The sequence below is a fragment of the Populus trichocarpa genome, chromosome 7 (genome assembly GCF_000002775.5).
Source record: "Populus trichocarpa isolate Nisqually-1 chromosome 7, P.trichocarpa_v4.1, whole genome shotgun sequence".
NCBI classification, from domain to species: domain Eukaryota; kingdom Viridiplantae; phylum Streptophyta; class Magnoliopsida; order Malpighiales; family Salicaceae; genus Populus; species Populus trichocarpa.
This window is the reverse complement of record NC_037291.2, coordinates 10,923,882-10,936,407: the sequence shown is the minus strand read 5'-3', so window position 1 is coordinate 10,936,407 and position 12,526 is coordinate 10,923,882. Positions and strand designations below refer to the sequence as shown.

Below are 12,526 nucleotides of genomic sequence, written 5' to 3'. Positions count from 1 at the left end.
CCATAATTCTCTCGGTATATACCGACGAAATTTTTCCATCGGCATATTTACGGACGAGACGTACTCTACCATTGGGTTATTTCTGTTGGTAATGTCATCTATAAAAGTTACACGTCATCGTACTATTTGACTTTTTTTTTCATTCTTTATTTTCCCACTGCAATTCACTTAGTATATACCAGGAGATTTTTTCTGTTGGTGTTTATCGATGGATGCTGGGATGAAAAATTCTGTTAGTAAAGGTCATTGTAATATACCAATAAAAAAATTTCATTGATATTTCCCGTTTGCATTTATCAATTTTATGGTAGTGATCAAAAACCTTTGATTCGTATTCTTCGAGATCCTCTTCGTCAAGTATTGGAGGCATGAAAGAGGCTTCAACCTTAACGCTGAAATTGTCATATATCATGGAAGCATCTCCTAGTTTAACTATGTCGAGTGGAGTAAGATGGAAACGCAAGTCACCAAAGTCTTCCTATATCTCTAACCAATAGTAGTTGAAACAAAAACTGAGAGTGGGGAGATTGAGATGATCGAGTGACAGAGAAGGAGAGAGCCATGAGACTTTATAACATGAGAGGAACACTTAGTTATACAAGATCTAAAACCTAGGTAGCTTCGGATTCCTGAACCAACTAGGAATCTTTTCACCTTATATATTGCAGATTTCAATGAGATTGACTTAAATTGTTGTTATTTGTTACTATCTGTTTAATTGCCGACTTTATTTCCTATTATTTATAAGAAAAAATCACCTTCCTTCCACTAAAAAACTTGTTTGTGTTGGTGGGAGAAACCACTGGTGGTGGCTTTGAAACACTCAGAGGGGATAAAACACACTGTTTTATTTCAACAACAATAAACTTACAAAATAAACAAAAGCTCTTAATACACACCCTCTCTTTCTCTCTAGTGTTTCTCTCTTATATTTCCACACACAGTAACATAAACTTAGCTGTCTATTTATACACAAATTGAAAGTAGGAAAAAATCTTAGTTGGCGGTGGTGTGAATGCGACTGGCGATTTGTGAAGGCGGCTGACAGCTGGTGGCTGGCAGTTTGAGAAGGTGGCTGGCGGTGACTGCAGGCGGTGATTGCAAGTGGTGGTTGTCGTCTTTGACTTTCTTGGAATGAGTTTAATATAACAAATCCCCCCTTTAAAATCTTTAAAACAATTCAACACTTCTGACTTCTTCTTCAAAAAGTATATCCATATCTTTCTGTTAAAATCATCAATGAAAGTAAGGAAGTACCTATTTTGTCAAGTTGACATAGGCTTTATGGGACCACACACATCTCTGTGCACTAACTCTAGTGGTTTATTTGCTTTCCAGTTGACTTCTTTGGTAAAACTAGATCTATGATGTTTGCTGAGGACACAACTCTCACAGATCTCATCTGGATGATCAATGTGGGGCATACCTTTGACCATATTCTTGCTTGCTAGCATCTTCAGACTTGTGAAATTCAGATGTCCAAGTCTTAGGTGCCAAAGCCACTCTTCATTGTTGGTGATGACACTCAAACACTTTGCTGCATCATATTAGATGTTTAAAGGAAACATCCTATTCTTGGACATCTTCACATAGGCAATTAATCTCCCATTATAGTATTTGATTGTCAGATGACAATTCTTCATGAAAAGAGTATAATCTTTCTCCATAAGTTGACCTACACTCAGTAAGTTGTGCCTTATGGCTGGAACATAGTAAACATCTGCGATGTAGCCGTGATCGCCATTCTTCAACTTGATTGGGATGTTGCCTTTACCTTTAAATGGTACTTTTGAGGTATCTCCAAATGTGACTAGACCTTTTATGGTCTCATCTAAATCACCAAATAGATCCCGTTCGCCACACATGTGATTGCTGGCTCCAGAATCTAGATACCAAATATTCTCTTGATTCTCGCCAAGTCCTTGTTGGACAAATAATGCAGTTGATCCTCTGATGACGACATCCTCCTCTGCGTAGTTGGCTTGTTCACGTACCTCTAATGGAGCTTTCCTTCGACATTCAATGTTATAGTGCCCAAATTGATTGCAACTATAACACCGGATATTCCTCTTGTCACGGTTATTGTAACTGCCTCCTTTTCCTCTAGGAGTGAATGCTTATTGTCCTCGACCTCCTCTAGTGGTGTTTCTACCACCTCTTCCTCTAAATCCTGTATTCCAAGATCCTCTTCCTTGAAATCGCTGAAATCCTCCTTGTCTTTGTTGACCTCTTCCCCAAGTGGTAGCCACTTGTTGAAGTCTCCCCTTGCTCATATATGTCTTTGAGAGACAACTTTGCTTGTAAGGCATGCTCAATTGCCTTATCTCCATTTCTTTTCACAATCTTTTGCTCATGAGCTTGCAAAGAACTCATAAGCTCATCCACCATCAACTTGTCCACTTCTTTGGACTCTTCAATAGCGAAAACAACAAAATCAAATTTTAGATCTAGGGATCTCAAAATTTTCTCAGTAATCCGAGCATCTGTAAGGGCTTCTCCATTTCTTCTCATCTGATTGACTATCACCATAATTCTTGTGTGATAATCAGAAATAGATTCCGAGGACTTCATTTGTAATAATTCAAATTCACCTCGCAAACATTGGAGACAAATCTTCTTGATTCTATTAGCACCTTTGTATTTTTGTTGGAGAGCCTCCCATATCTATTTTGATGTTTCTGCAAAAGCAATGATCTCAAATATTGCTTCATCAAGACCTTGATAGATGATGGTCTTTGCTTTGTTGTCTTTCTTTCTATTAGCTTTGAGGACTTGCTTCTCGACCTCTTGTAGAGCATCTTCTGCTTCTTTGGACTCTGGTTCGTCATAACCATATTGCACAATCTCTATACACTCTTGTGAACCAAGAAATGCCTTCAATCTGATACACCAACTATCATAGTTGTCTTTGGTCAACTTCAGGATGAGTGTTTGTGTATTTTCTGTAGTCATTTTGCTATTTGAATGACTAAATCACCTTTTGGGAGTTGAATTTGGCAAAACAAACATTGTAGATGGGTCCAGAATGCTCAAAACAGTAGGGAACCGGTCTGACTTTGTTTAAAATGGGTCAAAATTGGGCTGAACTGGTCAGGAAACCGATTCTGGACGTCGGGCGGTTCGCTGGGGTTGAACCAGGAATATTCTGGGGAATATTCTTTTGGCTCGGCTAGCGGCTTGGCTTGGCGGCGGATTAGGCGGCTCGGCGTGGCTCAAATATGGTGCGCGTGTTGCTCAGTCGTCTTCTTCCTCTGGGCGCGTGGGCTACAATGACGAAATTTCAGGAGGTGCGTGTGGGCTACCTCTGGCTTCGATGAAGCTGATTTTGCACCGTTGAGTTGGGATTGATGAACCCTACACCGTGGTATAATCAAAATGTGTTTTTGACAACTTTGAAAAAACGGATGTATCCCAACAACGCCTTTGTTTTTGTTAAGAACAAGGCTGTGATACCAATTGTTGGTGGGATAAACCACTGGTGGTGGCTTTGAAACACCCAGAGAGGATAAAACACACTGTTTTATTTCAACAACAAGAAACTTACAAAATAAACAAAAGCTCTTAATACACACTCTCTCTTTCTCTTTAGTGTTTGTCTCTTATATTTCCACACACAGTAACATAAACTTAGCTGCCTATTTATACACAAATTGAAAGTAAGAAAAAATCTTAGTTGGCGGTGGTGTGAATGTGACTGGCGATTTGTGAAGGCGGCTGACAGCTGGTGGCTGGCGGTGACTGCAGGAGGTGGTTGCCGTCTTTGACTTTCTTGGATTGAGTTTAATGCAACCGTTTGTAGTGAGAAAAAGGAAGAGAAGATTTACCAGAAAAAGAATGTTTCACTAAACAAGTGCTTTATATTGTTTAATACGGCTCAAACAGGAGTATCCATGACAAATCCTTGCTCAATCTCAAGGGACTCCATGATGACCAGGAATAAAGAACTAAGATGACAATGAAAGTTGCACAACATTCTGACGAGAGGGTTCCAAGGTTGACAGGATAGATGACCAGATGTTTGATGGTAACCTGCTCTTAAAGTCCCTCAACTGTTTAATCACTCGGTTGACGGTTTCCTCTGTTGCTAAAGTTTCATCATCAGCCCATAGTATCTGCAAGGAAAGTATTCACAGCAGAAATTAGTATTTCGTTTTCAGAACTTGCAGAAACTTAACGACGAGTGAAGACTATGTTATGTGTATTTTGACTAGTATATAAAGACTCTTTTGGTGCCAAGTCTTGTAAAATTGTACTTGAATGCAAAATGTACCATATACCTGATGTCTTTCCAAAGGCCAGAGACTGGAAAGATTTCACAAGCAATATACTATTTTTATGACTCTGGATCTTATAGGAACTACTTAGAGAAAGTGAAAAGTGTTAAATCTTATGGAGGTGGAAAAACTGAGAGATATTACGAGTATTAGCCACAACAGGTCAGAGAGAGAAATTACCTCTGCAAAAGCAGCGATGATTTTGGGAAGACAAGCAAAATCTTAGCGAAGAAGTTCGTCCTCTGATCTGAGAGAATAACAAATGCAACAAACAGTTGATTCTGACAATTATAGTTACACCAGTTTCATATGGTAAAATAAATTTCTTATGGCTTGCATCTCAACTATTGAACACAGCAGATCATGTGCAATTTTGACTTCCAGTAGATTGTTCTTTATTGGCAAATGGCTTAACCATGTACTAAACACCTGCTAAGTAGATTAGAAATAAATGTTGTAAGAGTCTGTAGAATAGAAGGAAGAAGAAACATGATAGAAATGGAAGTTGATGAAATAATTAGCACAATCCAATTTGAAAAGGATAGGAGGAAGGAAGATTTTACATAACAAATCACTTGCCTACGGAGAGATCTTGCATACAAGTAGAAAATATCCAATCATAAAATTAGCATTTCTAGCAAAATTCAGCATGAAAAACTCTGCTGGAACTTCTAGCATAAAGTTTACAACTATTCGTATTACTGGTAGCATAAATATAGTATCAAATTGCTTCCACAGACTGAGAGCTGTAGAAAACTCCCTCTGGGACCTGTAGAAAATCTCAACAGCAACTTTTCGGTAAATTACATTAGATAACTTAGAAGATTGAAAATATTAGACCACGTTCCTTTGTAGACATTTCAGATTGGTCTATGGGTTACAATAAGTTACAGATGTGATTTTATAATCCTTACTACCATCTGTGACAGTAAGAGCACACTTACACCTGAATATTTCTTACACCTTGATAATATAGCTCTTGGCTGTTATTGCAGTCAAAAACCAGAATGGGGGAGAGTTGCTTCAGCTTTAGCACCAGACACAAATATCATACTGAATCTCTTCAGAGATACAAAATTGACAACCCTACACCCGAGCCATTTCTGCTATGTAAAGCCAACAAAATAAATTAGTCTGTGTTACCAGCCCTTCTAGATTTTGAAAACATGTTTCCAAAACTTTGGAATATTGAAGAAGCTGGAAAAAATCATCAAAAATTTTAGTTTTGGTAGGTGGAAAGATGTCAAAGTAATGGTAGACTACTTCTGCCATGTTACCACCTCACGTTACCCCTCAATTGAAGTTACAAGAAATAGTCTTTTAGCTAGCTAGATTGCTTGAATTGCAAAATGAAATCACTATTCTGTACTTCTAGACCAAATTCAAAACTACTTAAATATACAAAATATAAAAAGCAAGAGTAGCAATGCACCTCACTTGCATTGATTCTGTCCTTGTGGAATAGGTATATTTGTTCGAGAGCTGTAACAGCAGCATCATGGGCCATTATGTAATCTCGGTGCAATGCCATTGAATCGCTTATGTTAGCATTTAGAGCAGAAACTGCTTCTGCCAAATAAAACCAATGGGATTTATTGTATAAATACTGCACGCAGGTAATAAGAGGACTACATGAAGAATAGACAAGCTACCTCCAACCAGAGGTTTGAAGATAGATCCACCGAAGGCTGCAGCAACACCAATTCCATGTGCAGCAACCTGCAATAATTCATGTTCTGAATAAGAGATTTTCTCTATTTACGAGGTGCACAACATCACTGTCATCGCTAGGCTGGGTTATAAACAGACCTCTTGAACTTCTGGTTCATCATCATTGCAAGCTTTAAATAGCAACAAGAGTTCACTCTCACAGAACCTGCTTTTTATCAATTTGGTATTATAGTGCATTAAATTTACCTTCTCTAACCAAATTAAAAAGGACTAGGCTTACTTCAAAGCTTCTTCTCGGAATTCCTCTACAACATCAGCGAAAATCTTCAAGGCAATTTTTCTTTCTTTAACTGTTTTATCCTTAACCTGCGGCAAGACAATAAATGGAGCAGAGATCTCTCAATTTTTCAGTTCTCTGTCTCCCTGTTTCTGAACCTCCATGGGCTCATATTCACAATATGTTATTCAAAGAGTAAAAAAGTGTGCACTGGTAATTTTCCCATTCTTTATCAGATGGAGCATTACAATTGACTAGAGAATCAACCTCTACACGCACCTTCTTCAACATATCCAGTTTTCTATTCCCATGCCTCGTACTCAAGCAATATGATTTAAGGAAAACAACTTTCAACATAATACTGAAGATTTTCATGCCAGAAATTTCTCACCTAAGAGTGGAATGACATCTAAACCTACATTACAAGAAAAGGCCAATTTTAAAAATGGACATGGCCGTTCAACCTTTTATACAGATGCGAATGCTGCTCACTAAGCATGAGACATCAACATACTAATTGGTCACTAACAGGGGAATCACAGTAAACTGAGCTTATGTAAGAGAGGGTAAAAAAATGGAAGACTTAAAGAAAGAAACCTACCCACATATGTTCCATACGTGATAAAAGCTGGTCGAAGAATTGCAACAAGGAACCCTTGTAAGTTTTCATGAAAATCTTCAAGCAAGCACAAACCTTTATGAAGAAACAAATATGTGATAAGAAAAAACACTTACTATAATATCCTTATGAAATGAAAGCAAGCCAAGCGGTTGCGGAGTCAATCATCCGGTGAAAAGTGATACAATCACTTACTTTCTTACTAACTTTTTCTCCTTGCTCTGACGCTTCATCACCTTTGGGAATGGATATGCTAGTGTCGAGAACGTCCATTATTACAGACAAGAAGCGCTTGATCTGATCTATATTTAAAACAGGTCCCGATAACTGAAAGAGAGAAGTTTGTGCTGATAAGATAAGAGCTAGCATCAATTCTTCCCTAGAGACCTAGACTATTCAGCATGAGGAAAGTAATCCAGTCAAATCTAAGGATGGAGCCATATAAGCTTCCTGGTCATCAGAGTCCATGCTCAACTGTCAGATAACAATTTATACACACCATGGAGATTAAAAGTGGGTATTCGCATATGGAGCAATTTAAGATTTTTCATGCCGGAGAGATGAGCAAAAGTTGGAACGATCAGTCTCCTCTTCATTCCATGCTGGGAATATTCTAGACCAAGTAGAACGCTAAAACTAATTTTAAATCAGAATATCTAACACCAAGCAACTAATTTTGAGCCATGACTCCTTTTCTTTTCCCCTGAGCTGTGGCCCGAGTTAGCAGATGCATGATTATCTATATCTTTTTATTTGACGCATAAAATGCAGTTCTTTTCATAGGAAGAGAATGCGTAGTCTTTCTTAACAACATATAGAATAAAGAAATTTCTCAGACTGATATTTATGTTCTTATAAGTGGACCAATTAACACATTAAGGGGAAAAAAATGCTACAGACCTCCAAGCAATCCTCCAAGGAATCCAACATTACTGCACTAATTTTAATGACTTCTTCCTACAAACAATACTAGTAGTAGTTAAAGATTTCTCATAATCACAAGGTATCTGATTCAATTCAATAATAATAATATTAATTATAAATTACAGGATAACCTTAACCAGTGCTTCAACCAAAGCTGGTATTATATCAGAACACAACTTTTCAAAGGGAGATTTCTTAAGAAGCCTTTTCTCAAATATTGCTGCTTTCGACGATTTCAGTATTTCAGGCATGGCTAGTTACAAAGCAGAAAGGAAATTGTGATTATTGGAGATGGTTAAGAAATGCATAAAAGTAATTATTGGAGACTACATTAGCTTTTAATTACCTAATACAGCAGCTATTCTAACCTCAGCATGCTCGTAAAAATTGAGAAGTGGAACTAAAGTTTCAGCAACCTGCACAGATGCTCAGCCATTCTAAATTTTGCTCACATTTGCTCATATAGGTCAAGCTATGGAAACTATTATGTGTTAGAAATTTAACCACCTCATCAATCCATAAATCAATGCCTTCTTTTGAGTTCAGCAACGCAATCACGCAACGATACACAAGCTGTGGCTTTCTCCTCCAGAGTCTCAGTTTTGATTTGAATCATCCGGTTTCTTGTTAGTGTTCCACACAGAAAATTGATACATCAGCCATAAAAAAAATATATATCCAAAAATAGCAGGGTTTATACTTGATCCTATACTTATTACGTGGGTTCCAAGTTTTGACAAAATTATTGAACTAATTTTAGAGTTTGCAAGACACATATTCAATATTTCAGAGTGAAGTTGATTTAGAATGATTAATCACTTCATCCATCGCTTATATGTGAAAATCAGAATTGCATATATATGAATAACATTCATGTTCTGCCATTTATTTTTCAGCTCATCAATCTGTTTCTCTTGTAATTTTTAAGATTTCTAATAAGAAGACTAACCTTTCATATCCGATTCTTCAACGTTAGCATCATCAGGCAAAGTGAGCCGCGCAGATTGAAGCAAACAAGGAATGGCTACTTCCATATAAGGCTGGAACTTGTGGCCTAAGCATTTGCAAAGTCTGCCCCATGCCTGCAGTATCTTACATGTTTCAGTGAAGAACAAGGTTATAGTAAAGAACCAATTTTTTTTTTCAGTGGAAACTGTACAACTACTATTAACATACTCTTAACCCTTCAATTCTCATTGGGTCATGTATCTCCAGATTTGATATGGGTGTGGAAACAAGAAGTTGCACAACCTTGCATAAGAAAAAAAAGGGTCAATAATGCTACTGTATGAATGTGTTCTAACAAAAACATTATACTAAAAAGTACTTAGGTCAATATGTCTTGCAAACTCTAAAACATATCTGATTTGGGTGGCTTCAAGAGACTTCTGAACCCATCCATGAATCCAAATTCAGTACAGTATGTAAAGAACTATAAACAGATTACTGTTTTAAGATAAACAGAAACAGTTTTCTTTGTCTAAATAAATGTTATAACTTATTTATGCCGGCAAATTACATCTTTTTTTGGTACACCAGCAGGATTAACAAGCAAATAACTAGAACTCGAGAATCTTTTATATCAAAACCCCTTACTACCCTATCCGAAAGCCGCATCTTACATTTCCAGTACTGATTATTACCTGTTGAGTATCGTCACCGAACTTGTCCTTTCCGAAAACCGTCCAAATTGCTGTAATGCACGAAACAGTTGCAGAAAGGAGCTTGCTGTTAGATTCCCCTTCTGCTTTCGTCATCACAACTTTTAGGTAAGGCATAACTGTTCTGTAATACTCTAGAAACCGGTCCTGCAAAAGTACAATAATTAATATAAAAAACCAGAAAAATTAAAATAGGCCACAAGCAACTCTTGACTCTTGACTGGTACCTGTGATGACTTAGCAATTGCTGCTAATGCTGATAAGGCCCACAGTTTCAATAGTTGTTTCCCTTTCTGGATTGTGCAAATGCAAAATCAACATAAAGACTGCAGATCAGAGACAAGATATAGTTGCATATGGACTCGGGCTTCTTTTTGTACAATTATGCATGTGCATGTGAGTTTTTATATTTATCAAGGAAAGCTCGAAAAAAAGAAAAAACATGCTAGATCCTCCACAGGAAGCAATATTCAAAAAGGTATTTCACATGCTGTGAATGAATGCACACACAATTAGAAAGATCACATGCTACCTCACCTGTAGGCATCTGAGCAATTTACTGATAATCTCATCAAATTGAGGTTCTAACATATTTGAAGTGCAATACTCAACAAAGTGATAAGTTGCCATAGCAGCTTGCACCTGAAAAGATAGAACAAATGTATCTATGTGTGACATTGCAGTTCACTTAGACGTGTACGAGTCAATGCTCAGATGCATAAATCCATTTTGAAGGCAGTGAACCCATTTTGACAACTGAGTTCAACTAAAGCTTAAATCCCACAAAATATTTGATACAAAATATTTGTTAGACGACAAGATTGTGTAAACAAAAGAAGGCAGATAATTAAAAATTCATTGCAAATGAACAAAAATCAACACCACAAATTAATGCTGCGATGTCTGCCATGATTTCATTTCTAACAACACATTTGCAAGCTCATTCTCAACATGCTTTTGATATGTCAATTCTGACTTCGAGTTTCATTTCATGACTGAGGCATCTTAAGTAGATGAAGAACAACCCTAGATTGCTTTCTGCAAGGATAAAAAAGACTATTAAAAGACCTTGAAATCAAGGTTAGGTTCAATTTCAATCCCACGAAGACAAAGTTACAGCACAGCGTCTATCAGCAAGATGGTGACAGAGTCAATTTTCATTCAGCTCCTCATTGCATGACCCTCTTATTGATGTCGGGAGAGCCAAAAATTCCGTATATAGTAGTTGACTGAGCAATTTTAATCCTGTCAAAATTTTCTATATATCTATGCCAATCAATATCCTCGTTATGAAACTAAATCCCCAAACAAATTCAATATTAAATATTGAAATCGAGGGAAAAAAAACTAAATCCATGAGATAAGGATAATACAACCAAAAGAAAATAGAAAAAACATTATGAAACTCAATTCCCAAACAACTTAATATTATAAAGAAAAAACTAAATAAAAAGAATGAGTTGTTGGAAGGTGAAATTGAAAAAAAAAATTAAAAAGAATCCAAAAAAATAAACCGTGTCATCCCATGTCAATCTACCAAACTTGCGATCCGGGTTATGAGTTGTTGAAAGGTGAAATTAAAAAAAAATCAATTAAAAAAGAACAAAAAAATTGATGGTTTTTTTAATTGTTTCCCTACAAACGATGCCAATTGATGATGTTTAAAAATCCGATGTGCTTTGGAATAAGGTTTTTTGGTGGCTGAATTATATGTTAATCAAATGTACATTCAAATGACTCTTTTTCTTCAAAATGAAGGAAATTATCTCTTGATAAATGCCTCTGGATACCTATAAAAAGTTCTCTTTTGGGGGATTTAAAGATCATCTGATGGTAAAATAGATAATCTTATAGAGAAAATGAGTAATAAATATGCTTGAGAGCCTTAAATTCTAAGAACAAAGTGATTTTTGTGTTGGATATATATGTCTTTTGAATGTAAAGTCTTGAACCTTTTACCTAGATAGTTCAAGGGGTATTTATAATCCTTGAACTTTGGCTTCTTATTGAGTGGAGGACTGAAGAATAAATTTACAATGATAACATTTATAAGAAATAAATATCTGTTACAAATGCATTAATAAGGGAAGATATGTCTTCCACATGCATTAATGAAGGAAGAAGTAAAATGGGTCTAAGACACTCACTATGTCCAAGAAAACCAAGCCATGTTAATGGGCTAAAAAAACAGACAATGACCCAAAATGACCAGTCACAACCCTTGGGATTGGGCTCGGGAACACCACTCGAGCCCAAAAGATGTTGCGCTCGCACTCAACATTGGGCTCGCGTTGTGCGCTCGAGCCCTCAACAAGGTGTTGGGCTCGGGTATGCAGCCCGAGCCCACAAGGTGGTAGATATGAGCCTATTAATTGGGTTGATGATTATTATGGGCTTATGCTAAAAGTAAATATCTTTCTATTAAATATTAAAAATGTTTTGATGAATCTTCATCCATCAACAGTGATTAATGGTTTGACGATGGCCAACAGTTAGGTTTGTATAAATAATCAATCACGACAAGCGCACCAACAATAATTTTTGGGATTAAGCTTGTTTCTGTCCTAGCTGTTATAATAATGTTATAAGGGTCTCAATCTGTCTTTTTCACTTGGAAGGATATGATTAAAAATAAATCAAAGAAAAAGAAAAAGAAAAAGAAATTTAACTCTTCTTAATAGAATCTTCCATTAGAGATAAGATTAGCCCTACAAACAAATTTTATCGACTAGAAGAAGCTAAAATATCACTACCTTGAAACAGTCTACCTGTAGATCCTGTTAAAAATTTTCAGAATGTTAGGGAGTGTGGTAGCAATTGCTTTTCAAAATATTTTTCATTTAGAAATATATTAAAATAATATTTTTTTAAATCATTTTTTATATCAGCATATTAAAATAATATAAAAACATCAAAAAATATTAATTTAAAATAAAAAAAAATTAAATCTTTTATTAAACACTTTTAAAATATAAAAACAGTTATTATCCATGTGTCTATGTCGCACTCTTACACGCAAGAAACCACACCTTTATACTAACATTGATGTCTTTTTCTTGATTGATTTCCTCCTACTAGTAGAATTGGTGGAACCAAATTG

At 36.3% G+C, this 12,526-nt stretch overlaps 1 protein-coding gene across 1 annotated transcript; it reads right to left on the bottom strand.

Moving 5' to 3' along the window:
* Window positions 1-3,874: 3,874 nt before the first annotated feature.
* LOC18100970 (uncharacterized) lies at window positions 3,875-10,104 on the bottom strand. The gene is made up of 19 exons (XM_024605714.2): window positions 9,964-10,104; window positions 9,654-9,719; window positions 9,409-9,573; window positions 8,942-9,016; window positions 8,715-8,847; window positions 8,112-8,165; window positions 7,897-8,018; window positions 7,742-7,798; window positions 7,037-7,168; window positions 6,824-6,916; window positions 6,226-6,311; window positions 6,084-6,150; window positions 5,927-5,993; window positions 5,707-5,843; window positions 4,608-4,703; window positions 4,455-4,516; window positions 4,278-4,302; window positions 4,030-4,112; window positions 3,875-3,944 (listed from the first exon to the last, which is right to left on the bottom strand). Exons 1-19 carry the CDS (start codon window positions 10,102-10,104, stop codon window positions 3,875-3,877), a joined length of 1,731 nt encoding a protein of 576 aa, XP_024461482.2.
* Window positions 10,105-12,526: the final 2,422 nt, after the last annotated feature.

Coding starts and splice junctions, on each gene's coding strand:
- LOC18100970 (XM_024605714.2), bottom strand. CDS start 10,104: ATGTCACACATAGATACATTTGTTCTATCTTTTCAGGTGCAAGCTGCT. Junction 8,019..8,111: donor TAGAATAGCTGCTGTATTAG/GTAATTAAAAGC, acceptor CTTTGTAACTAG/CCATGCCTGAAATACTGAAA. Junction 4,113..4,277: donor GGCCTTTGGAAAGACATCAG/GTATATGGTACA, acceptor CTTTCCTTGCAG/ATACTATGGGCTGATGATGA.